Raw genomic sequence first — 24,989 nt, forward strand, 5'->3', positions numbered from 1 at the left:
TGAAAATGCAAAGAGATTGCCATCTAGTTCTTTTTTTTTTAGAAAACATATGGAGACAAAAACAACTAGATAATAGAGCAGCTATTGAAAACTCCTTGGTAAATAACACAAAAAAATAATTCATCATCCAGTTTATCATGCATCAGTCTTTCATGTTTAATGAATTCCAGTTCAAAGAGTGCTCCACCCTTTCCGTACATCTTACATAGAAATTTGCTTTTGAATGTTGAGTTTTAAAATATCATTTCTGAATAAGTAAAGGAGGGGCAAGCAAAGAAAAAAAAAACAAGAAAGTAATAATCCCTGAAAAACATTTCTGGCTTGCACTAAGAGCGTAAGAAGGGCAGCCACAGGGCCAAACTTTGGGCTTTATATCATACAATGCGACGATTTTATGAGAGTGGTTTGCATTGACTATATCAAGACTTATTTCGACAAAGCAAGTTTAAAAGTTTGTAGTTGATTGCATCCTTTAATATTTCCTTTACTGCCTCTTGTAACCTTTCTTTCATTTTACCAAACTGTATTGTGGTGTATTGTAGTGTAACACCCAATCTATTCAAATGTAAAGCAATTTTAAATGGCAACATATCGAAAGCTCCAAATGAAAATATTTATAGTAATTATAAAATAGTTTTATAGGTGCCAGCAGCATATCACAATAAAAAAGTGCATGATGAAGCTACTAATAAAGTTAGGGGATTAATGGTAGAGAAGGGAGTTAGAGGGCATGAAGCAATGTAAAATTACAAATATCTTGGAAATTTGTGTTTGTGTGTGTGTGTGTTTACATCTTATGCACCATACTTATGTACCAGAATGTGTTGGGATGTCACGACATAATGGAGAGATTCTATTCAATTCACTATTTTTTTAAATTAATTATTTCCTCACATAGTATGATGGCTAAAAGGCATCATACTATTCCTAAACGTTGAAAAAATTTTGTTTACTTAAATTAAAAAATCACTATGTTGAACTGTATGAAAAAACCTCAAAAAATCGTGCAAATCGCTTGTTTATTACTCAATAAACTCTTTACCAAACAGAAGTAGTGTATTCATAAGTAAGACCTGACTCAATCACAAAATCCATCATCCAGACAATATTGTATAAGCAATAAAGCAGCTACCAACTCATTCAGGAATTGCAATGAAGAGTATCAGCTTTCATTTGTTTTGTTTTATTTATAGTTTGTTTTTTGGGAGCACACGCTACTATTATTATTTATAGTTAGTTTTTTGAGCTCGCACTTTCATTATTACTTTTTTGTATTTAATTAAAAATGTTTGAGTGCGTTTATTTTTTCAATGTAATCTTTTTTTTGAATGCATTCTCATCGTGGTCATTTTGTCTGTTTTTTAATTCACCCCAAAAAATCCGTGTCCTTTCATTATTATTTTTCATGAGTTCGCGCTTTGAATTCATTTATTAAATAAAAAAAAAAAAAGTTTTAGTTTTTTTTTGAGCACGCGCTTTCATTGTGACAATCCGGATATGGGTGATGACGTCACGTAATGGCCGCCTTCTCTGCTGACACGTGAATTCCATGCAGACTGGCGAAGATGTCCAAAACTAGTACGTATTAACTGCTTCTATCTCACCCCATTGATTACATTCGTAATCGATGTGTAGGATTGATTTAAAACAACCTTTTTGTTGTTTTTTACAGAGCAGAAACGCGCCAAACGCCTCGGCTTGTTGGGAAAGTTTAAGGTGAGAACGACACGGCTGATGTTATGTGTAGATTCATGTCGAAGCTGAAGGTGTTATTAAACATTCACTGTACTACAGTATCACTCCAGCAATACCACATGCAGAGCTTGGAAAGTGTACATGTGGCAAAGCAAACCCACAGTGCTAATCATTAGCATGATGCTAGAAGCTCCTGGATGAAACTATTTATAAACAAAAGTCACCTCTCCATCCGGGTCACGCGCAGGTTTCTTCCGCGGTGTTATGCCGAAATGTGCTTGGTTGCTGAGAATTGCATCGCTCTCTAGTTAAATGCAAGGCAACTTTATTTAAGACGTATGAAGCAGTCAGAACACCAGCAGGAATCCCTCATCTGCACACACGAACAATTAAATTCTGGAAGATGACCTAGAATTGTGATCTGCTGTCTGATGACTGTGTTTGTACTCCAGTCCACCTTTAGGGTAGTTTGATTAGAGTAGGCCTGGATTCTGGTGCTTGGAATGGAAGACAAATATAGCAGAGCAATTTCACAACTGCTTTTCAATTCATGGAAATGTAAAGTGTAATATTTTAAACTGATATACAAAATACAATGAACTATCTTGCATATTCTGCAGAGTAAAGATGGGCAGAAGGGAGAAGCTAATGGAAGCTCTAAGGCTTCAGCTGTGCAACGAAAACCAGAAGACATTCGGAGGCAACGGGTAAATGGTGTCTGTGACATGTCTTGGGGGAAATGTGTTGATTGGTTCTATGTTTGAATAGAATCTCTCAATTTGCAACTTTCTTGATTAGCTTCAGGATCTCCAGGAAAAGCAGAAGCTGTCCAGAGATCGAGAGCTGATGAAGAGGAGGAATTTACAAAGCTTTCAGAATGACATCCTACAGCGACAAAGAGCGTTTGAGCAGAGGGTAAATATGAGCCTACATAGGCCTCAGATGAACTCTCCTTCATTGAGTTACAACTGTTTTCTTCTTTGTGCTCACAGGAGACCGAGATGCAAAGTTTGGAGAAGCACGTGAACTTTGAAAATGAGAATTCAAGAAAGGCTTATTACAGAGAATTTAAAAAGGTGCATAGCTACTCTGTCACACAGCGACTCTTGTCTTTTCTCAAACGGCCACCGACTTCTTCCTGATTCACTACTTTGATCATGTCTTCAGGTGGTGGAGGCCTCGGATGTCATTTTGGAAGTTTTGGACGCTCGTGACCCTCTGGGCTGCAGGTGTCCTCAGGTAGAGCAGGCAGTCATCCAAAGCGGAATGAATAAGAAGATCGTTTTAGTTCTTAATAAGATTGGTACGAAACCTAAAAATGTCAAAATGTCCATTTCTATTTATTTATTATTTTTGCCATTTTATCAAATGTTACATGTTTTTATATTGTTTATAGATTTGGTTGCAAAAGAAATCGTTGAAAAGTGGATAAAATATCTCAGAAATGAGTTTCCCACTGTGGCTTTCAAAGCATCAACTCAGCAACAGAATAAGAACTTGGTGAGTAAATCTCAATATGATACCTGTTAAATTATGTGAATGAAAAACACACTAGAGTTTGTTTACTGTGCATTTCAACTCAACACAGCACTTTTCTTGTCTAATCCAACGGACAGAAACGCAGTAATGTACCGGTGACACAAGCCACCACAGATCTGCTCAGTAGCAGCGCTTGCATCGGAGCAGACTGTTTGATGAAGCTGCTGGGAAACTACTGCCGCAACCTGGATATAAGGACGGCCATCACTGTGGGTGTTGTAGGTAAGTGTCACATCACTAGTGAATGTCTTCAGTCTGGTTCAGACGTGACATTTAAGTCCCGTCGGGACACAAGCAGACCACAATTACTAAGACTTGGAAGCTAAAAGCAGGAGTTTTTTTTTTTTTTTTTTGTCAAAGTAATTCAAATTCTTATCATGTCCCTCTTTTCTTTAGGTTTTCCTAACGTGGGAAAGAGCAGTTTGATCAACAGCTTGAAACGTGCACGTGCATGTAACATCGGGGCCACTCCCGGTGTGACCAAGTAAGTGACATCAGGAGGTTGATCCCGATCTCCTCATGCTTGAGCTGGTTGTCCTCGGTGCCTCCCTGAAAGCTGGATTACCCCCTGGTCAAATCGGGCAACTTCCCAGGGGGCTCCCAAAGACTTCAGTTCAGACTTATTCTCTGAATCTACATAAATGCTGCACCTTTGAACTGGAAGTAAATCTAGAAATTGGAGTTTGAGTTTAATACAGACGTCCATCCATCCATCCCCGGAGAGAAATTAAAATGTCACAGCAGCCAGGTACAGAGCACATATACAAATATAATGCAATAAAAGCACATTAGAAACTACAGGCAGTAATAAATATATAAAAATATTTTATGATGATAAAACTAAACACTGCGGGTGTAGATATAAGTATGAACACATAACATATAATCAGACATATAAAAATGGTTTATGCATACTTTGCAGCGGAGAGATTATTGTGCTTCAGTGAGGATCCGGGCGGACAGAAGAAGCTAGATTATAGAGTCTGATGGCACCAGGAAGGAACGATTTCCTGCATCTTTCTTTTAGACAGCGAGGCTGGATGAGTCTGGCTGAAGCTGCTCTTCAGGTTGTCCAGTGTTTCATGCAGTGGATGGGAGACATTGTCCGTGATTGTCAGCAATTATGCCAACATTCTCTGCTCAGCCACCTCCTGCACGGAGACGAGCTTCAAGCCAACAACTGATCCGGCCTTTTTGATCAGTTTATTTAGTATTCAAGATTACTGGATTATATTACTCTTATGTCTATTACTTAGTTGTAAAATTCAGATTAATCTAAATATTTTAAAGTATATCAAATAATATATTATAAGTAATTTATGTAACATATTTAAATGACAACTGTATGTGTGCCTGCACAAGTAAAGCAGCAACAATCAAATTATCTAAACAATGCCTAAAAAAAACATAATCTCATTGAACAAATGTTGCAGGATTTAGTAAAATGCTAAAAACCTTTCCATTACCACAACAGTTCACCTAAAAAGTGTAGGATTAAATAATCAGAACAAATAGGATGAATTATAATTATTAACAAAATTGGGGATATTATGCAGGTTACGGATAAATGATGTATTTTTATAGTAAACAAGAGTAAAAGTAGTGGGCAAATTTCCAAGGGGAACGTCGGTCTGGATCAGTACCAACTTGCCTGGACACCCAAAGCCGAAACTCACCTAATTTTGAATCAACTTTCCCAGAAACTAATAAATATTCACTGTTCAGAAACTTTGCTGAAATACACACAGATGAATGGTCACAGAGACTTTTCCTATTTCAGTTAAAATCACGATCTTAGTTGGATTAAATAATTAATTTTAGTCAGTCCCACGTGAAAGTTAACCTGGTTGATGGCTGATCGGTTTATCTTCCTCTAGGTGTCTTCAGGAAGTACACTTGGACAAACACATCAAGCTGCTGGATTGTCCCGGTATCGTCATGGCAACATCTACGACGGACGCGGCCATGATCCTGCGTAACTGTGTGAAAATTGAACAGCTTGTAGATCCACTTCCACCTGTGGAGGCCATCCTCCGCAGGTGCAACAAGGCACAGGTTGGTTCTGCAACTTCTCCAACTGTACAATTGATCCTGAACCTGTGGTGTCAAAGCTCCCCCTAGTGGTAAGGATTGGAAATGAAGGTAATTTGAAAATATAACGAGTAGAAGACTGGAGAGTAGAAATATAGAAAACATTAAATTTATTTAAACAACTACAGATAGAGATTTAAACAGATAATCTATCTGCCTGATATTTTATTTATTTTTATTTTTATCTTTATTTTATAGCACTGTATTAATCCCCAGAGGGAAATTCCTTCCCGAATTAACCCATCGGTAGCAGCCACACAGAGCAGCGCTTGGGGAGAGCTGGGGGGGGGGGGGCGAGGGATTGCTTAGGGACCCCCGATGCATGTTTTTGGGATACATTTTATTTATCTGTGAATGAATGAAAATCAGATGTTATTCTTCATGCTGCTGCTTGCTGTTTCCATGCGAGAAAGAGGTGCTTCACCTTTGACTTTTCGGTGCCTTATAATGCTGCTGCTTTGTACTTTGTGGCTGTGATTGGCAAAATCCTCATATTTGTAAAATGTCTGTGGTTAAAATTGTAATCCTGCATCATTGTATGTTCAGTTTGTACTTAACATGTAGCTTAAAATTTTCTCAGGTGATACACGCTGTAAAAGGTTTTAAGAGCCACTGTGTTAATGTTTCTGTGACTCACAACACTTATGCCTCTTTTGCGCACCATGCACAGATCATGGAGCACTATAGCGTCTCAGACTTTCACACAGCTCCGGAGTTCTTGGCCCTGCTCGCCCGAAGACAAGGCAAACTGCGAAAGGGAGGACTGCCCGACACCGACAAAGCAGCTAAAGGCGTGCTAATGGACTGGACAGGGTCAGTGACTGTCATTAAAACCTTTAGAAATGACCATCAAGCTATAATCTCAGCATTGTGTTCATCACCCCCATGTGTTGTTGTTTAGGGGAAGGATCAGCTACTTCACGCACCCCCCCGAGACGCACACCCTCCCCACACACGTCAGTGCTGAGATTGTTACAGAAATGGGGAAAGCCTTTGACTGGGACGAGCTAGAAAAAGGAAATCAGGAGGTCATCGCAGGTAATTCACGACCTACAGATGAACTTTACAATGTGCTTTAGGCCCAGCAAGTGTGTGTGTGTGTGTGTGTGTATGCTCCCACACTGTAAGAATGTCTGTTCTAATGTTTTTTTTCTGCTGTTGCAGACTCGTCATGTCCTGATGTCCAGATGGGATTCTGCATGGAAAACACAGGCATGACACAAGGTGGTCTGGATGACCTCCACTGTGAGCTGGACATGGAAGGAGGCTCAGTGGAAGAGTCGGCATTCAAAGAAGAAACCGAATCTATGGAGGACGGTCAGGATCCAGAGGTGAGAAACGCGTCAACTGAATATCGGCAGGTTACATTCAGCATTGACTGATTTTATTCCATCATGTCTGATGTTTTGTCTCAATTAAAACAGTTTGGACCAATGACTGTGGAAATAAAATCACATAAAAAGAATGATTTGCCAGCAAATGATGCTGCACCAAAGGCCCCAAATCTGAAGGACATCTTGGCTGTGGATCCTCTACATCAGGGTCAGGCGCTCCTGGCCGCGAACAAGAAAAGGAAGAAGCGACAGAAAAGAGCTGGTTTGTATATCTTTTTTTTAATCATTCCAATACAGCTGTAATCTTTCAGTGTTCAAGAAAGAAGTTACTCATTTAGCAAAAAGCAAGCCTGATGCCGAAAGGACACGTGTACTTGGTGTTGTGCTCAGTAATTGTGCTCATGTTGGTTCACACAAGTGGGTAACTGCATTCTCTTGTTTTTCTTTCTTCTACAGACAAAATCGCCACCAAACTGTCAGACACACTTACTGCTGCAATGGACTTCTCATTTACATAGCTGACCTCTGGTTATAATAAATGTCGGAAACTGAAGTTGTTTGTGTTTTGTTTTTGTGTTTTGTTTTTGTTAACATATAATTGAGATTGTAGTTGACGTAAACACAAAGCACATTCTATCTGTAAATCTGTAGTTCTATACTTCAGCCTAGTTTCCATTGCACAGAATGTGACGGGACAGAGCATAATGGTACGGTAAAGCAAAGTGTACCTCTTTCGCACGGTCAGAGTGCTGTTAAAATGTAGGTGGGGTTGTGAACGATGCAAGTATGTGATGTCAATATGCAACAGTAGTCATGGCTGTCTCAGGACCAAGGCCGGAAAAAAAAACATTTAACGAAACCAGTGTACGAAAAGTGGAGGATGTAAACAACGGGAATTATACAGCCGATTAGATATTTGAATATTGTGGGCTTGTCGAGAGTGACGTAAATCACTGGCCAATCGGCAGACAGTTGAGCTTTGCTCCTTATTGAAGCCGTTCTGTAGTGCTGGGGACCCCAAAGGAAGGATGATGGAATATGGTCAAATTTGGGTACAGTACTTTAGGTACCACCCACAATTTTTGTCAGTGAAAACGTACGAAAACCCGTCCTGTAAAGTACCATAACATACCATATACTGCGCAGTGGAAACAAGGCTATTGAGTTATTTGGTCTTCAACAGCAAGGTAGCTATTGTGGTGCTGCTAAAGCAAATATAATATATTCCGTTTTAGTTCTGTTAAGTGCTGCAGAGTTCTGACTAGTTTTAGTTTGTCAATGGTTTGCTTTCTTTCTTTTTGGGGAAATCGTAAAAAAAGGATACTTCATCTTTTTTTTCAACTTACTGATACTTTACTGATTTTCTATTGGCTCTCAGTATGACAGAACTAAGAAAACGTCAGTTTTGCCCGGACCAATATGGCGGGCGCATTGACGCGTCACTTCAACAGCGCTGTCAAGTTCCGGGTAACGTGCTTCTGATGACCTCATCCCGTCGGCTCGAGGTAAATAACAGTGTGAAGTGGAGAAGCGAGGGACCGTCGAGTCTGTATTCATCCACCTGACGAAATGGCAAAGAAAACGGAGGACTCCGGGGATTCTTGACTATGATTATGTGAAACACTCCACCCTCCATTGTAGGTATTCTTGTCTGAAATAAGCTGTGTGGCTACGTAGCATTAGCTTGTTGGGTAACTGACGGTGGCGGCTCGCTAGTTAGCTCAGCTGCAACTTCCTATTTTCGCTTTGCCGAGGCTCTGTCTTTCTGTCCTACTGAAGAAAAACTGTCTCCACCAAAACCAGCGGTATGGCTGGCTGTCGTTCCGCTGTTTTAAAGCCACTTTCGGTGTCACGCCAGGTGTTAGCCAGGTGTTTGTTGATGAGGGCCCGTTAGCAACACCGAGCTGTCAGCTGAACTCTGATCGCTAACTCATGACGCTCGCTCAAAATAGAGATTGCGAAAAGTGAGCCAGCAACTCGCCAAAGTGGCAGTAGAAGTGGTCAAAGACTGGAACATCAACGAGACTGCAAAATAGTAACGCAGTGTCGGTGTAGTCTGATGAAACGAGCACTTGAGCGGATCTTTCGTTTTTTTTTTACGTAACTGTCCCGTAAGTCGGTGTAACGACCAGACACATGCTCAGCCTGTTACAACGTGTTTTCAGCCGTGGAGCTGTGTGATCGTTGAGAGTGGAGACAGTACACCCATTGATTTCACCCAGAATGTGGTGTGCAAAGTCTGGAATGTGATTGCACCGCAGACACAGCGAGTCCCACCATGTTACGTAAGAAACCACAAGCGGGGAGGCAACGTGTAGTGACCCAGTGCTGCAACCCCGAGGGTGTAGCGCTACATCCCAGGTCCCTGCACAGGTTTGGTGGGATAGATGGGCTGTAATTGAAGTAAATCAAAGCATGTGAAAATGGTGTACCAGTAAAAGTATTTCAGGAAGATGACGACCTTATACTTTCTGACCACCTCTTTAGAAGCTTTGATGAGTCCCATGCCATCACGACTAAAAGCGAGTGGACAATCAATGACAATAGATTCTAGCCAGTTGCCCTTTTACCAGCATTATCACCTATGCAACGCTATTTCTATGGGAAATCTGTTGTTTACTTCAGATTGGGTGCACTGATGTTGATGGTTTTATTGACATTGAAGTCATCATTGGGGTTTTTTTCCCCACACAGGCCACTGGGTCATTGTAATGTTGTGGTCTTAATTTTGCCATGTTAAGAATGTCTTTAAATCTTGAAGGGGCAGATTTCTGCTGCATGTGCATTTCTTTGGTTATTTTCTTTTTTTAGAAGCACAGCAATGGGCCACAGATAAGTGTTGACTTGGATTGGCTTGGATGAGTGGAGGAGCCTTACATATTGAATGATCAAGAGATAAAGAGTTTTAGGTTGTGAAGATTCGCTAAATATTTTGTGAGTAAGTTTGTGAATTCAGTATCAAATCTCCTCAAAATGATATTCTGATCATTTAAAAACAGGTATTAAGGTCTGTCCACCCATGTTCTTTACTGGTTTTTGCCCACGATACAAAAACATGCATGTGAGGTGAATTGGTGACACTAAATTACCCCGAGGTGTGAGTGTGTGGTTGTTTGACTCTCTGTGATGGACTGGTGACCCGTCCAGATGTATCTTGCTCTCGCCCATAGTAAACTGGGATTGGCTAACCCTAACCCTCGACCCTCCACAGAATTAAATAGTACAGAAGATGAAGAAATGGTTATTCTATACCACTTCGTTCAGCTGAGGGTTGTGGAGTTCGGGTACTGATCCCAGATCAATATGGAGAAGGAGGAGGATACACCCGTGAAAGACGGGACAAACACAGAGAGACAGACTGTGACACAAATCACATTCACAACTAGGGGCAATTTAGAGTCACGACACAATCCCGACACACCACATTGTCACTTGTATAAATAGGAAGGTTGTGGACTGTTTATACAGATATTTTTCGAGATGGCACCAAGACTACATGAAAGCAGGTTTAACTGACTTCTCAAGCTGAGTAATGTTTTTTGATTTTTTATCATTTTCCCTATTGTCAAACACTGTGTGCTCTTTGAGCTCATGGAATGTTTTGATTTTTAATTTGCACAGTTGCATGTGATACAACAAGTGTATTACTTTAACACTTTATGAATCATTTCAAATTACTGCTCGTTGAGCATCTGTTTAAGAGATAAAGAGTTTAAGTGAGATTTTTTCGGATGGTTCTGATGGTTGCGATGCTTCTTGCCTGTGTTTTCCAGCTCCAGCCCTACATTTGGACCTGCCTCAGCCATGTCGTCTCGCGTGCTGCTGCGGCAGCAGCTGATGCGAGAACAAGCCCAGGAGCAGGAGAGGCGCGAGGCCCAGCGGCAGGCCTCTGCCTCTCAGCTCCGGGCCTCTGACTCCACTCCAGCTATCTCAGTCACTCTGCCTCCAAATGCTGCCCGCCCACCGCCAGCACAGGTGCCAGTTGAGGTACTGAAGGTAAGATTGGCCGTTTGAGCATTTATCGCACCCGCTCTTCATTTGTTGTGACTTACCCCAAAGTCTCCTAACGGCTGTTTACATGATCAGGTGCAGACTCACTTGGAGAACCCCACTGAGTACCACATCCGGCAGGCCCAGAGGCAGCAGGTGAAGCAGTACCTCTCCACCACGTTGGGGAATGGGGCGGTCACTCAGACCTTGGGCGTGTCCCCAGTGCCACAGTCCAGTTCAGCTCCTGAAGTGGCCCTGACTGCCAGCAGCGCCCCGAACAGTCCCATGGCTCTGCTGAACATTGGCTCCAACAAGGAGGAAGTATGTGGAAATTCCTGCTTTGATTCTTGTGGTTTATTGTCTTGTGTGTGGGTTTTTTTCTTTTGCTGATGGCAGCAGATTACACAACCTGATTAACGGTTGCTCTTCTTCAATGTACAGGGCCTTTTTGAGGAAGTTAAAGTCTAGACTTCTGCTCACTTCTTGCTTAATTACATTGTGCTGGTTCTGTAATGATGTTCCCGAAGGTCCCACTCTGATGATGCATGCCTTTTTTCATTGTATGCTCACTGGCCTGTTGTCACAATAGGATGTTAAATACTGCACTTACAGTTTAAGCATGCCTGTAGTGCACTTGTCCTCTCCCTCTTTGAAATCAGGCCTCTTCAGAGCTCCTACACCGAGTTAAATGGTTGGTGTTAGTATGTGGATGGCTTTAGGCTACAGAACACAGTGTATACACACAGTACTCACTACTATTACAATACCTACTCTGAGTGTTTTGTCCTAACTGCTCTCTCCAGATTGACGACGTGATTGATGACATCATAAGCCTCGAATCCAGCTTCAATGATGACATTATAACACTGATTGACTCAGGTCTACAGCTGCCGAGCACGGTATGAAGAAGAGTGTGACTATTCAACTGTGAAAGATTCGTTCTTGAAGTTTCCTGCAGAGTTGGAAGCCGCGTGGTCGTCGGTGCAGCGCCGTCACACACTTGCGTATTGTGCTTCAAGGGTTTTTTCTGTGAATGGACGGTCTCGTTTATGTGTGGAACTCTGAAGTTGCTTGTAGTAAATATACACTTCTGGCACTCAGTTGCTATTCGTCACGAACGTGCGGGCTGGGCGGGGTGAAGCCATGAGAGGACACACGACAAGGAGAAGTGAAACAAAGTGGATCGCGCTCATTAAAAGAACAGAACAGCATATCTGTGGGCTCGATAAGAGCTTTCCAAAATTCGGCTTCAAAACAGAAAATGAGGATTATGGTGATGCTTTTGGAAGAAAAGAAAGAGAGCGAGGTAAACCTATATTCCTATATTTTGGAGAAGGTAATAGATCTTATGTCTTTTCCTTGAGCGGTATAAAGCATTTTTTCTAATATTTGTCTCTAGGCACAGTTAGTTGTATCAGCGTTTCTCTGACACTCCAAAAAAAAAACACCCAGCCGCACTAGAGTAGTAATGAGAGAGTGTTTTGGGGCAATTTATAACTCTACTGTTGTTACTTAGCTCCCAGGAAATCTGTTGGATGTCTACCATAGCCCTGGGATGGCAGCGCCTACTCTCACTGTCAGCAACTCCTGTCCTGCTGATCTTCCAAAAATCAAAAGGGAAATTACTGGTACAGTAACTTGCTTCTTGTAATCAGCTCCCTCATTTTCAGCAAATTCCCAACATTCCACGCTATAAAATTATCTTAACTGGATTTCAGATGCAGATACCAAAGCACTATTAAAAGAAAGGCAGAAGAAAGACAACCATAACCTCAGTAAGTCCAGACTGTCATCAGACTGTCATCAGACTATTAATGGCAAATGGGGCAAAAACCCTTAATTCTTGCAGCTTGTCTGTAAAGAAAGAAGTACGTTTTGTTTTTGTCCTCACTTGTCAACTCCACCTTTCATTTAAAGACCGTTGGTGTTGTGGGTAATGCATGTGTCTTTGCTTTGCTGTCTGCAGTTGAGAGGAGGCGAAGATTCAACATCAATGATCGTATTAAAGAGTTGGGAACTCTGATACCCAAGTCGAGTGATCCGTAAGTTAAACCAGTATTTCAATGTGTTGCTTCTTATCCACGCTAACGATTGAAGTAGATGTATAGTGTTGGTAATTCAGAAAGATTTTGAAGTTGTTAAACATGTTTTGTTTGTTTTCCAATGTCGATTCGATGACAGAGAGATGCGCTGGAATAAAGGCACCATCCTCAAAGCTTCTGTGGACTACATCAGGAAATTGCAGAAGGAGCAGCAGCGAGCCAAGGACGTTGAGATGCGGCAGAAAAAGCTGGAACAGGCAAACCACAGTATGATGTTACGCATTCAGGTCAGCATTTTTTCCTCCTGGTACCGTCTGTACAACAAGCGCTACACATTCAGGCCACTTCTGCAGTCCACTGGAGCTGCAGCTCGTCCCACTGAAGCCAGATCTGAACGTATTCTCTCCGGGCCTTTTTTTCTTCTTCAGGAACTGGAGATGCAGGCGCGACTCCATGGCCTCGCAAACCCCAACAGCCTCCCAGCAGGCTTCAGCTCTGACGGCGCTCTGCTCCAGCAGCAGGCGGCTCCACAGCCCGGCCAGGCGGGAGGAACCACCACCCAGAGCCTCCTGAGCCTGGCGGCCATCGGGCAGCCTCTGCCGGCCTCCTTCCTGTCCCCGCCCTCCTCAGACTCCCCTGCAGGGGTCACCCTAAGCAGTCCGCTGGACCTGGGCAGCCTGAGCTTCGCCGAGCTTGACGAAACCTCCGCCTCGGGGCTTTATCCCGACGTGGGACTGGGAGACATTCTCATGGACGACGGGTGCGCCCTGTCCCCGGACAGGGTGGGCGAGCCGCTGTTCTCCCCTCTGTCACCAGGTGCCTCGAAAAGCAGCAGCCGCAGGAGCAGCCTTGAGATGGACGAGGACTTGTGATGAAGTGTGTGTCTGTGTGTGTCTGTGTGTGTCTGTGTGTGTGTGTGTGTGTGTGTGTGTGTGTGTGTGTGTGTGTGTGTGTGTGTGTGTGTGGTCAGACTTTCTGTGTGTGGACACAAACGTCAGGAGGTCGCAGTCGCTCTTTAAACAACACAAATACACTCACGAGTGTATCCATAGAGTAATAAGATTACCGTGAGGAACAAAAGTAATGCCGCTATAGAAGATAGTGTATTCTCCTGGAAATGTTTGCCATACAGACTTAATTGTTCTCGTTCCTGTTTGGAGCTGCTCAGATGGTCTAATCTGGGCTTATAGATGCAATCTTATTCAAATGGAATATTCTATATATTAGGGGCATGGACCTAGTGTTTAGGAATAACACATTCTTATATAGATTTTAAGATTAAATCAGAGATTTAAGAGGGATATGATGTCTGCTTGAATTTATTATTATGCTTAAAATATTTGTACGGGAAAAAAAAGAAAAAAAAGCTGTGAGGTTTCTATTTTACAACAATACCGGCATAACAAACATTAAGAGATGCCAACATACAGTTTGTTTTTTGTTGTTGTTGTCCCTTTTACTGACTGGAATCAGGGTTTCTTAATAGCATGCTCATTCATGTTGGGTTGATTCACCAGCAGCTACAGAAGGGATCTTTGTAAAGTGAATTGGCACATTGTGAAATATTTACTGCATATTGTATATAAGAGTATTTTATTTTGAGCAATTTCATTGCACCTTATTTTATGGCAGTCTATGCATTTTATGAAAGCTTTTGTGTCTGTTCTTATGCCTATCTCACACACGGCGGACAGAAAAACACCCGTGTTGCATGTGTTTCTTAAGAAAAAAAGAAAAACTAAAAAGTTCCGAGCAGCGGGACGTCGCCCCTCCGCTGCTGCAGCTAGTTAGCCAAAGCAGGATTTCTTCTAGAGTAGCTACAAATTACAAATCAGCTCTTTTTCATTGAGAGATCCACTTGGTCAATGGAAATGCAAGTGTGTGAGAAATGCAGAACAATTTTATCCTTTTAGTACTGTAGTTCATGACCTGTTTCTTTTTTGATACCGGAGCGTGTGGTAGGTCGCTCCCCATGACTAATACGTGTTGTCCAGTAGCCTCCTTTTTGCTTTTCACAAAGTGACTCTTCCAGAAAGCATGATCTCCGAGGATTTGTTTTTCTTTTCGATCATATATCACATTTTGCATTAATGTTTTTTTTTTTTTTCTAGTCCTGACCTCCAGAAACGACCACTATTCTCACCTGTCTAATCATGTATAACCGTGTTTGTTGAGTGGAAACTGCAATGCAATTACTATTCTGTTGAGTAATCACAAACGTTAGGGAGGCATTTAGTTTGTCGGGCTTTAACACAATCTTATGTACAGTTAATGAATGTGTGTTTGACAAAAGTACCTGAATATTCTTAGTTTCTGTAACATTTGTTTTTCCTCTTTTGTTAAACGACAAATGTTTACAGCGGCCAAAAGAAACCCATCCGTTTTACAGGTGCGTCTCCCCAAAAAAATTGAATACAATGGAAAAGTTCAATTTTCCCGTATAAATTTCTGTTTCACAATAATTTCAATCACTTCGCTTTTTGTTTTTCATAGTAAGTCATTCAAATCAAAAGTCCATGATCTTAAAGTATTATGTTTCATCATGTCAAATGGTTTTACCCTGGGGTTTTTTTTTTTTTTTTTTTTTTTTTTTTTTTTAGCGAATTATCAAAGATTAATTTAAAACCTCTGGGTTTACATGGATTCTGTTGTAATGTTTCTATAAGCACCTGTTCATTGCAAAGTGATGAGTGACTTCAGGAATCCTCCTCAATTCATTCTGGACTCTGATAGACTTTCAAGCTCAAAGCTTCTCCACTCCTTCACTTCAACGCCGTGTCCTTCTCACGTCCATAACGTGAAGTACCTGTAGCCACGAGTCTTACCCCGACGTTCATTTTGAGTGCTAACACTGACTGTTAAAAAAAAAAACCAATGTACGTATCTTGTTCCTACGAGTTGGCATCCCAGAAGGTTTTAACAAATAAAAATGATTCTCGGTCGTCGGTGTCTTTAAGAATCCTTCGTTTGGTCGTTCGCGGCCGTGCTCAGTGGTGAAGCATCTGAGAGATTTCCATGGCCAGGTCCAGGCACTCGGTGGCCTGCAGGCAGATGTCGCAGAACCGGCAGTCGCACGTGAAGCAGCGCAGACCCAGGCACCCGCAGACGTCGCAGTGGCGGGCGACGTCCAGGACGGGCTGCAGCGCGCCGGGCTCGCAGCCGCACAGCGAGGAGCACAGCCACCACAGACATCCGTTGCAGCCTCTGATGGTGGCCAGGAGACAGTCCAGAGGCTGGCAGAAGAGGCAGGCCAGGAGGACGGCGGCACAAAGGTCTGGCGTGGAAAGAAGAGGAAGTGAGTGAGAGGGTGGAGGTCAGGCAGGGACACTCGCGAGCTGAGTGCTCTCACCGTCTCCTCCGGGCTCATTGTGAACTCTGGAGGTTTTGAGGCTTTCCGGACTCTTGCTGATGGATGTGAACGGCCGACTCACTTCAAGGACGGTGCGCGTCTCCACCGACGGCTGCAGCAGAGCGAGCAGAGGTCTCGGCTGGTCCTTCTCAACGGCAGGATGGAGACAGACCGCGGCCGCAGTCTGTCCTTCACGCTTTGCTTTGCGTCCAGCGATGTCTTGGAAGTGAACAGACATCCAACTCAGAAAAGTGATACTTTTAAAGGGTAAACAAATGGACGAGTCGTATTTCGGTGTACCTGTTGTTGTTGTTGTGTGTGGGAAAAGGTGAACGCAGAAATCAGAGGAAGATAATTCTGTGTCCTCAGTGAAGAGCTGCTCAGAAAAACTGCTGACTTCAGCAGCAGAACCTGAAAGACACATCGTTTCATTCATTGACCTGCTGGATGATTAACTTAGACTCCCTTTTAATTTGTATAATTTGTATACATATCTTATTATTTTCTGACATACGGAGGATTTCGAGAGGAACTTTTTGATTGATTTAGAATTTTCTGAAACATTCTGTGAAACAGCCCACAGTTTTATGATAGCGGCATTATTCTAAAGTTACAGTCATCATGTTATAAACCCTCTTGCTGAACTTGGACTTTGTGAAATTCATTTTTCCTGCATTAACCCATCTTATTTCCAGGAGGCAGTGAGCACCACGTCCACTCCTCCAGCCTGGAGGCCACCTCCCACTCCCCCATAAGGCTTGGATTGTGGCCACAGGTTTGTGGTGTTTCTCTTTTGGCTCCTCAACCTATTTGTACAAATAGCTAAATATAATATGAGGAGATTGACATAGACAACCAAGGTTCTAATCTGGCAGATTATTTGAACTGATTTTGATAGATTTGGAGCTGTTGGAGAACGCACCTGTTTGACCTGCGCTGGAGTTGAGGGTGGACTTCGATGCTCCGGGTAATGAACCGTAGAGCTCTGGTTTGTTGTCACTTCTGTCGTCCACCTTTTCACTCATGTCTGCAGAGTTCCGTTTATCATCCATCGTGTCATCCAGTGAGATGTGCCGTCTGCTTCAGTCTCTTGGAATAAATATAAGAGAGATAGAGAGATCATTGAATTTGTACTGGAAGAATGACAAGTTTTCCTCTTTTTAAACTAATAAGGCTTATTTGATAATAATGCTAAGATGAGTGATAAGTCATGTGTAAGACGGGGATGGAAGAAAGGAATTACTAATATTACTTGGGGGACTGTATTTCTATGACTTTTCTTTTTTTTTTTTAACAAATGTGTAATTTTACTGATACTTAAGTCCAGTATACCTGATATATACGTCACACCTTTAACCCTTTGTTGGGCAGATGACCAAGTTTGGTAACGTCCACATTTCTACCCGTAACTTCAAAACTGTTGATGTGAGGTAAAGTAGTGCCTGTGCAGGACTTCTAACCACAATGTGTTTGGTGTGTTGGCCCCATATTTGACAATATTCACTGTGCACATGAACAATTGCAAGTTTTAAAATGATCATTTCAGACAAATGTGAACAGTACCCTTCAGTAATACTTAAAACTATGAGCAAATAAAACTAAAATCATAAATAAAACATTAGAAATACGTATTTACAGACACATCAAACAAAGACCAATTCCAAATTCATCTATTCGGTCAGTACGAGATGCTCTAAACCACATATAATGATAAATAGTTCCATTTAAAATAAATGTCATAAATGGATAAATAACTGCTTTGGGTGATGCAATAATACATCTAAAGTTTAAAATGTGCTGATGTGTTTTTAATAGAAGGACATTTTACTTGAATACTTTCAATAGCTACTTTTAAATGTTCTTTTTTTTTTTTTTTTGCAATGTCACACTAGTTTTTCAGCACTAATTGGCAGTCCTCCTCCCACCTCTGCAGGTAGATACTGCAGAGATACTTGGATCTGTAGCTGAGGTTTTGTGGCTGTTAGTGATGAGTGGACATCTTGGAAATTGCACAGGAGTTAATCTATTATTCATCTCCATTTTGGATACATTTATAATGTAGAGGAAAGGCGGCTCATGGATGACAGCTCAACAAGAAAGGGAAATATTCAATCTACCAATATCAATCAATTATATTTTGAAGTAATATTTACCTTAAGTGAAATGTCCTGAGGTTTTGTTGTTGTTGTTGGTTTTTTTTCTTTTGTTTTTTAAGTTTCTCTGGTATTTTGGTAAAATTTCACTTAGATTATACAGTTTAGTTTACAGGACATGGATTTTATTTGAATCTGTTAGAAAATCTCCCAGTGACAAGAGCCAACTTTATATCTGATCAAGAATTATATTAATATTAATAAACACAATCCTAAAACCCATGATATATTTTTTAGGATTTGGTCATTTATAGAATCCTGCAAAATCAAGTACTTTGAAATTGTAATTTGAAATAAATGTAGGGTTTTTAGGAATTATATGTACTTACATTTCATGGCGATCCATGATGCAGTTGCAGTTTCACAGATTCACAGATACATCATTAAGTGAACTGTCAGCTGGAAGCAGTGGTGGAGGCATTACACTACAGTCTCTCTCTCTCTCTCTCTCTCTCTCTCTCTCTCTCTCTCTCTCTCTCTCTCTCTCTCTCTCTCTCTCTCTCTCTCTCTCTCTCTCTCTCTCTCTCTCTTTCTCTCTCTCTCTCCCCCTCTCCCTCTCCCCCTCTCTCCCTCTCCCTCTCCCTCTCCCTCTCTCTCTGTATATGCGTCTTTGTCTTTAACTTTAAAACAAGGCAATTAATAATCTTACTCTAAATAGATTAAAACAAGTAGTCAAGAAAGGCATAATAAATAAAGCAAAAACTTCATTTTGAAAATAGAGGAAATAAAGTAAGCAAAATATATTGTTTAATGAAAGGCCTGAGCAAATAATAGCATTATCATCAAATTGCCTAATGTGTGGATTTTATTACTGGCAAATATAAGTCTACTTATATTTCCATGTAATGGTCTTATATTATAGACGTTTTCTTTTCTCTTCTGAAAGAGAAAACAGACAATGTTGAAGAATGCCAGCAGGTGGCGGTAACTGTTATTCTGCCACCAACGAAGAAGACCACTGGCGAGAACAGCCGAGTTCCGCCGATCGTAAGCGAAGTTATATCCGCGTAAATCTTAGCTTCGAGCTAGCCGCTGAACTAAAAGATCCCTGTTTGGCTTTTTATTCGTTACTGCTGTGCTGTAGGTTTATTTACAGAAGAACCAAATACTTCGGGCTCCGACGTAATGGTAAGTACGAGGAAAATAGCGCTCTTTTCGGTCAAACATGAGAAAGTTGGCTAATGTATTTGGGCCCAGTTATCCGACAGGAGCGTGTTGTGATGCTCCGAGCTGTGCTATCATCGTCTGATCCGGAGCGAAGGAGAAGCGAGTCTAAGGAAATAACACGAATTCACGCAGGAACTGAGGATTTCTATTATTGCAGAGAGGAATGCGAAACTCTTCTTATAAATGGATGCCGCCAGTAGTGCTGAGGGTTGATGTGTCAGTAGTGTCAGTGGTGGTGAGGGTTTGAGTGTAAACACACAAGATAGGTCACCATTTATGTGTCTTTGTTTGGTAGGAAACTTCACACCGGGAGAACATGCAAACTCCACACAGAGACAGTCTTACTGTGAATCCAGGATGCTAACCACTACATCATTGTACTGCTCTTAGGCCAGACGAAACCTCATCGCCAAACGCCAACTGTAGTATTCATTATTCAGCGAAATATAGTGACTGCTTGTATTTGTTATGATTTCACATATTGGACCCATATAGTTTTGTTGTGGCTTGGAGGAATCATGCGTTCAGTTTGAAGCTGCTCTCAGGGTCAAACTGTTAAAGATTGTAGTAATTTTAATTTCACATCACTGAACTTCCAGAATGGCTTCACTCAAATCGGTAATTACTATGGACACGCTACCGTTTTTCTGTTGAAGCAGGCAGCTCTACAAAGGGCGATTGCAAGTTGTTACTTACAAAACATGGGCGATGTATTTAAAACAATCTGAGTCTCCTGTTTTCTCTTTCTACTGTTACACATGTAGTTTCTGATGTGTGTTGCTCTCTTCAGGACAGTGAAATGTCCGACGTGGACCCTCTACCAGGTCCTGAGGCCAGCGGTATGGAGGGGGAGAATGCGCCACTTTACTGTATTTGTCGGAAACCAGACATCAACTGCTTCATGATGTAAGCTCATATTGCCGGTTGTGGTTTCAGCCGTTTAGTTTTTAAATTTGTGTTTGTCTTGAATTGCTTGTTGATTCGTTTCTCAATTACAGTGGCTGTGACAATTGCAACGAGTGGTTCCACGGCCACTGCATCAGCATCACTGAGAAGATGGCAAAGGCAATCCGGGAGTGGTACTGCATGAGATGCAGAGGTTGGTAGGAATTCTTTGTTTCTCATTGTGGGCCCTTGTTCAGTGACGTGATTGATTAAGGCGAAACGTGTCTCTTTGTGGTCATCAGATAAAAACTCCTCGCTGGAAGTGAAGTATAGATCCAAGAAACCCCGCGATCGAGACGTCGACTCAGACAAAAATGAGAGACAGTACAGCACACCGAGTACCCCGGACTACAGGAGTGAGAGACGGCGTGGATCGAAAGTAAGTTAGAGGAAATGAATGCAGATTTAAAAAGTCTGTGTTTTACAGAGCAAGGTCACTTGCAGTAAATCACAAACGACTGCAAAGTTGTTCAGTTAACCTGTTCTTATCGATTCACAGATGAACTGACTGAGTGTTTGATGTCTTTTAAGGTGAAGCGTTCGGTCCGCATGTGCGGAGAATGTGAGCCCTGCTTGAGGACGGAGGACTGTGCGCAGTGTGACTTCTGTAAAGACATGAAGAAGTTTGGAGGCCCGAACAAAATCAGACAGAAGTGCAGGTTCAGGCAATGCGAAGTTCGAGCAAGGGTGAGCCATTCTATCCCTCTATGTATTCTTTATATGGTAAGAAAAGATACCAAGAGACAAAATGTTGGATTTAAATCACAGAAGCTTAAAAAAAGCTCAATGCTTGTAATTTCTGCTAACTGTGCATTTCTTAATGGCGGCATCATCAAACGTGCAAAATGTCTGACCTTTGTTTTCATGCAGAAAATGCTGCGTGTGAAAGAGGAGGAGATGTCTCTGAGAGAAAGGAGGGAGAATTCCCACCACAGACGGAGGCGATACTCGGAGGACTATGACAGCGAAGCCGAGCTCTTCCAGCAGTACAGGGCAGCAGGACTAGACGACAACATGGTAGAGAACCACACATCAATGCATTTTGACCTATAGAGAAACACTTGATCACGGATTTACATCGTCAATAACCGTGTAATCCCAGGCGTGGGCCACCGACGACGATGACGAGATGCCTTTCAGTCCCGCCCCGCGTAAGAAAGCTATCAAGGTGAAGCACGTCAAGCGGCGGGAGAAGAAGTTTGACAAGAAAGTAAGACGCTTTCCTTCCCAGAAACTTTCAGCATCAACTGTCGAGATCATAAATGTCAGTAACGCGTCCGTTCTGCTCAAACTCTCGCAGAAGGAGTCGCGCCGCCACAAGCAGAAGCAGAAGCACAAAGACCGAAGCAGACACAGCGAGAGGGGCGAATTTCGAGATAACTCGGGACAGCGTCAGTGCCTCGGGCCGAACTGCGTGAAAGCGTCGAGGCCCAGCTCCAAGTACTGCTCCGAGGACTGTGGCATGAAGTTGGCTGCCAAGTGAGACTCAACTTTTCATCTTTTATTCAACAGCAAACAGATTTGATAAGATTTAGCGCTCCCCATCGTGAGTTGATTGAAAGTATCATCAAAGGAAGACATCGGTGAATGTGCTGTAAGGTTTTTTTAACCCTACTGAGTATTGTGCAATCAATGACTTTGCAATATTGGAAGTGATTAGATTAAGCTGCAAATATATTGAATTTGGTGTCCAATCCATTAATAAATCAGCTCTCCTTAAGATTGTGACAGTACACACTGCAATCTTAAAAAAGTAAATAAACAAAATTGAAGTGTTTTTCCACATCAACATCCATCTCTTCATGAAATATTTGCAGACATGTGGACACAGTGATTTACAGTAAGGGGAAGGTTCAGCACACTGCTGATCGAAGCTTCAGAATTTGCCAAAACAGAAACATAAATTGGTATTTTTAACTCGTCTTGGCAGCATCCGTGCAAAATTAGTGATGTGTGGACCAATCACAGCCTTCGCTGTCTGCCTCTCTTAGAGGATTATGTGGAGCATATTTTCTCACTCATTTGCTTTAATGAAATGACGGTTTGCTCATATTTGGCCAACTTGTACCAGTTGTGTAAGAAATACTAAAGATCTAACATCAAAAGTGTCAACTTTTATTGTTTAAAATTATGTAAGCAGCGGCTGTTGGCTTTAATGTGTTTTTAGTGAATCTTGATATGTGACGAACGCTACCAAATCCTCAAGAGAAGGAAAGCACTGACCTCGCTCACGCTGGCATGTCTGCCTGTCGATCCACAGCCGCATCTATGAGATCCTCCCTCAGCGCATCCAGCAGTGGCAGCAGAGTCCCTGCATCGCCGAGGAGCACGGCAAGAAGCAGCTGGAGCGCATCCGGCGGGAGCAGCACAACGCCCGCATGCGCCTCACCGAGATGGAGCGGCGCTTCCACGAGCTGGAGGGAATCATCGCCAAGGCCAAGCAGCAGGCGGTGCAGCAGGACGAGGAGGTGAGCTGGAGGTGGCCCGCACGCGCTCCTTCACTGTGGTTTGTTACTCCAATCAGAGGCGCTGACGCCAGAGGACACGCCTCTTCTCTCGCAGGTGAATGAAGGCGACAGCGAGGACACCGACCTGCAGATTTTCTGCGTGTCCTGCAGTCATCCCGTCAACCCCAAAGTGGCCCTGAGACATATGGAGAGATGCTACGCAAAGGTGACGATTTATTTCAGTCCTGTTGCTGCACACAAAAAAATAAATCAATAATTGTCGACCTAAAACACCGACACTTCTTGTGTCTCACACAGTACGAGAGTCAGACCTCCTTCGGGTCCATGTACCCGACGAGAATAGAGGGGTGAGAGAATATAATGCTCAGGTTATTTCTAAAGCAATTCTTTGTAGATGAGCTGCTTCACTCACTTATTTTTTTTTCTTTTCTTGAAGGGCAACTCGACTTTTCTGTGACGTTTACAACCCCCAAAGCAAAACGTACTGCAAGAGGCTTCAGGTTTTGTGTCCAGAACATTCCAGAGATCCTAAGGTCAGTGAACCATCTTAAGTCCTGAGGAAACCGACACCAGGAAGTCCACAAACGTATCAAAAACATTTTGGTGTCCAGATCCCAGTGGATGAGGTGTGTGGATGCCCTCTGGTGAAGAATGTGTTTGAGCTGACTGGGGACTACTGCAGAGTGTCCAAGAGGAAGTGCAACAAACATTACAACTGGGAGAAGCTGAGGAGGGCCGAGGTGGACTTGGAGCGAGTCAGGGTGGTGAGTCAAACCTCAGCACAGCGGCTTATTAACGCTCTGGTCTGACTCTTTACCGTGCCATTTCAAAGTATCTCATTGAAAACAGGAATTGAATCAACTCTTCAGGCTCACCAGGTGTCTTTTTTCTTTTTTTCCCCCCCAGTGGTACAAGTTGGACGAGCTTTTTGAGCAGGAGCGCAACGTCCGGACTGCAATGACCAACAGAGCCGGCCTGCTCGCTCTGATGCTCCACCAAACTATTCAGCACGACCCTGTGACCACCGATCTCCGTAGCAACAAGGATAGGTAGTCCGTTAAAGCTGTAGACGAGGGCTGGGCTTTTACAACTATAGAACAACGGTCAATTTGATAAACTGTTTCTAAGCAGACAAATATTTTAACAAGTGTGATGATAATGTGTGTGTGTGTGTGTATATATATATATATTTTCTGGAAAGTGGTGATCGGCTGCTGCTGATTGGAAACTGCCGGTTTTGGTATGATCACTTAGAATAAACAGTTCACAACATCATCAGCTTTTTGTGTGTATGTTGTTTTTTTTTTCCCCCCTCCTAGAATTGCAATACATTTTTTGTATAATTTGATAATGCAGCCTAACGTGTTTTTTTTTTTTAATTGTCCATCAAACTCTTGATGAATCATAAAGAAAACTCACAACAAGCGTCATTAGAAGTAATGATTTCATATAGAATGAGGTTTGGTAAAATTATTTGTAGCATATTGTTATCAAGACAAATCACAGATTTAAAGGAGGAATTTCAAACTTGGATTTTATCGAGAATGTACTGGACCAGCAAAATGATTGTGCTATATTTTGTGTCATGCTATGTTTATGAACTATATTTACAAATTTGAATGTTACTTCTCACGATTCCTCCTGGGGCAAAAAAATTTGAAATGTCCAAAAAACGCTGGCGTTGCATCTATGATTTACTTGACTTAAAGTAGAATTTACATCTCCAAATGTGCTAACAGACCTAGAATTTGATCTGCCTCTGTTTTCTCTTCAGGGCACATGATTCCTGTAGTCTTCTGTGTGGCTTCAATGCAAATGCCACTTTAATAGCAATGAGTCTGGCTTGTTACGTTCACTACTAGTACAAAAACTATACAGTCAACTTTTTTTATAAGTTGCAAAGTCATCTGTCGGGACAGAATAGGCCTTCTGGTGGGTGAATTTTAGGTCATAGTTTTCACACCTTAGATCAAAAGTTCCTTTTCCAGGCAAATTTCTGATGCTAGACATTTCTGCATTGACTTGATATAACTGATAGTGTCAACTTCCCCAACACTTTGTGTATGAATAAATGCACTGCGATAAAAGCATTTTTTTTAGGAACATTTTATTTTAAAGTCCCTCTTGAATTAAAGCCCTATTCATAATAACATTGGGGTTGCATATAATGAATAAGAAAATAAGATATACAAAATACTATGTATAAGTTGGTGCAG

The 24,989-nt window shown here is 42.1% G+C and overlaps 3 protein-coding genes across 3 annotated transcripts; 2 read left to right on the forward strand and 1 right to left on the reverse strand.

Moving 5' to 3' along the window:
* Nucleotides 1–1,488: 1,488 nt before the first annotated feature.
* gnl3l (G protein nucleolar 3 like) lies at nt 1,489–15,595 on the forward strand. The gene is made up of 22 exons (XM_080462145.1): nt 1,489–1,578; nt 1,673–1,716; nt 2,316–2,402; nt 2,494–2,610; nt 2,688–2,771; nt 2,863–2,998; nt 3,092–3,195; nt 3,312–3,456; nt 3,631–3,718; nt 5,112–5,289; nt 5,996–6,138; nt 6,227–6,363; nt 6,490–6,656; nt 6,750–6,925; nt 10,433–10,655; nt 10,746–10,970; nt 11,453–11,548; nt 12,166–12,277; nt 12,368–12,424; nt 12,616–12,691; nt 12,831–12,978; nt 13,120–15,595. Exons 1-22 carry the CDS (start codon nt 1,566–1,568, stop codon nt 13,561–13,563), a joined length of 3,000 nt encoding a protein of 999 aa, XP_080318271.1. The 5' UTR covers nt 1,489–1,565; the 3' UTR covers nt 13,564–15,595.
* An 83-nt stretch (nt 15,596–15,678) lies between these two features.
* On the reverse strand, nt 15,679–17,092 carry LOC308108997 (myoD family inhibitor domain-containing protein 2; the record flags this gene model as incomplete). The annotated part of the gene is made up of 3 exons (XM_080462328.1): nt 15,679–15,965; nt 16,041–16,259; nt 16,963–17,092. The coding sequence occupies 3 exons, from the start codon at nt 17,090–17,092 to the stop codon at nt 15,679–15,681; spliced, it is 636 nt and encodes a 211-aa protein (XP_080318454.1).
* A 2,061-nt stretch (nt 17,093–19,153) lies between these two features.
* Nucleotides 19,154–24,192, forward strand: cxxc1b (CXXC finger protein 1b). Its single transcript, XM_080462144.1, has 14 exons — nt 19,154–19,321; nt 20,151–20,266; nt 20,359–20,459; nt 20,548–20,684; nt 20,837–20,992; nt 21,176–21,322; nt 21,408–21,515; nt 21,606–21,784; nt 22,566–22,773; nt 22,868–22,978; nt 23,071–23,120; nt 23,210–23,306; nt 23,385–23,537; nt 23,680–24,192. Exons 1-14 carry the CDS (start codon nt 19,319–19,321, stop codon nt 23,824–23,826), a joined length of 1,713 nt encoding a protein of 570 aa, XP_080318270.1. The 5' UTR covers nt 19,154–19,318; the 3' UTR covers nt 23,827–24,192.
* The last annotated feature ends 797 nt before the right edge of the window (nt 24,193–24,989 follow it).

This window comes from Lipophrys pholis, assembly GCF_963383615.2.
Source record: "Lipophrys pholis genome assembly, chromosome: 4".
Lineage (NCBI taxonomy): Eukaryota > Metazoa > Chordata > Actinopteri > Blenniiformes > Blenniidae > Lipophrys > Lipophrys pholis.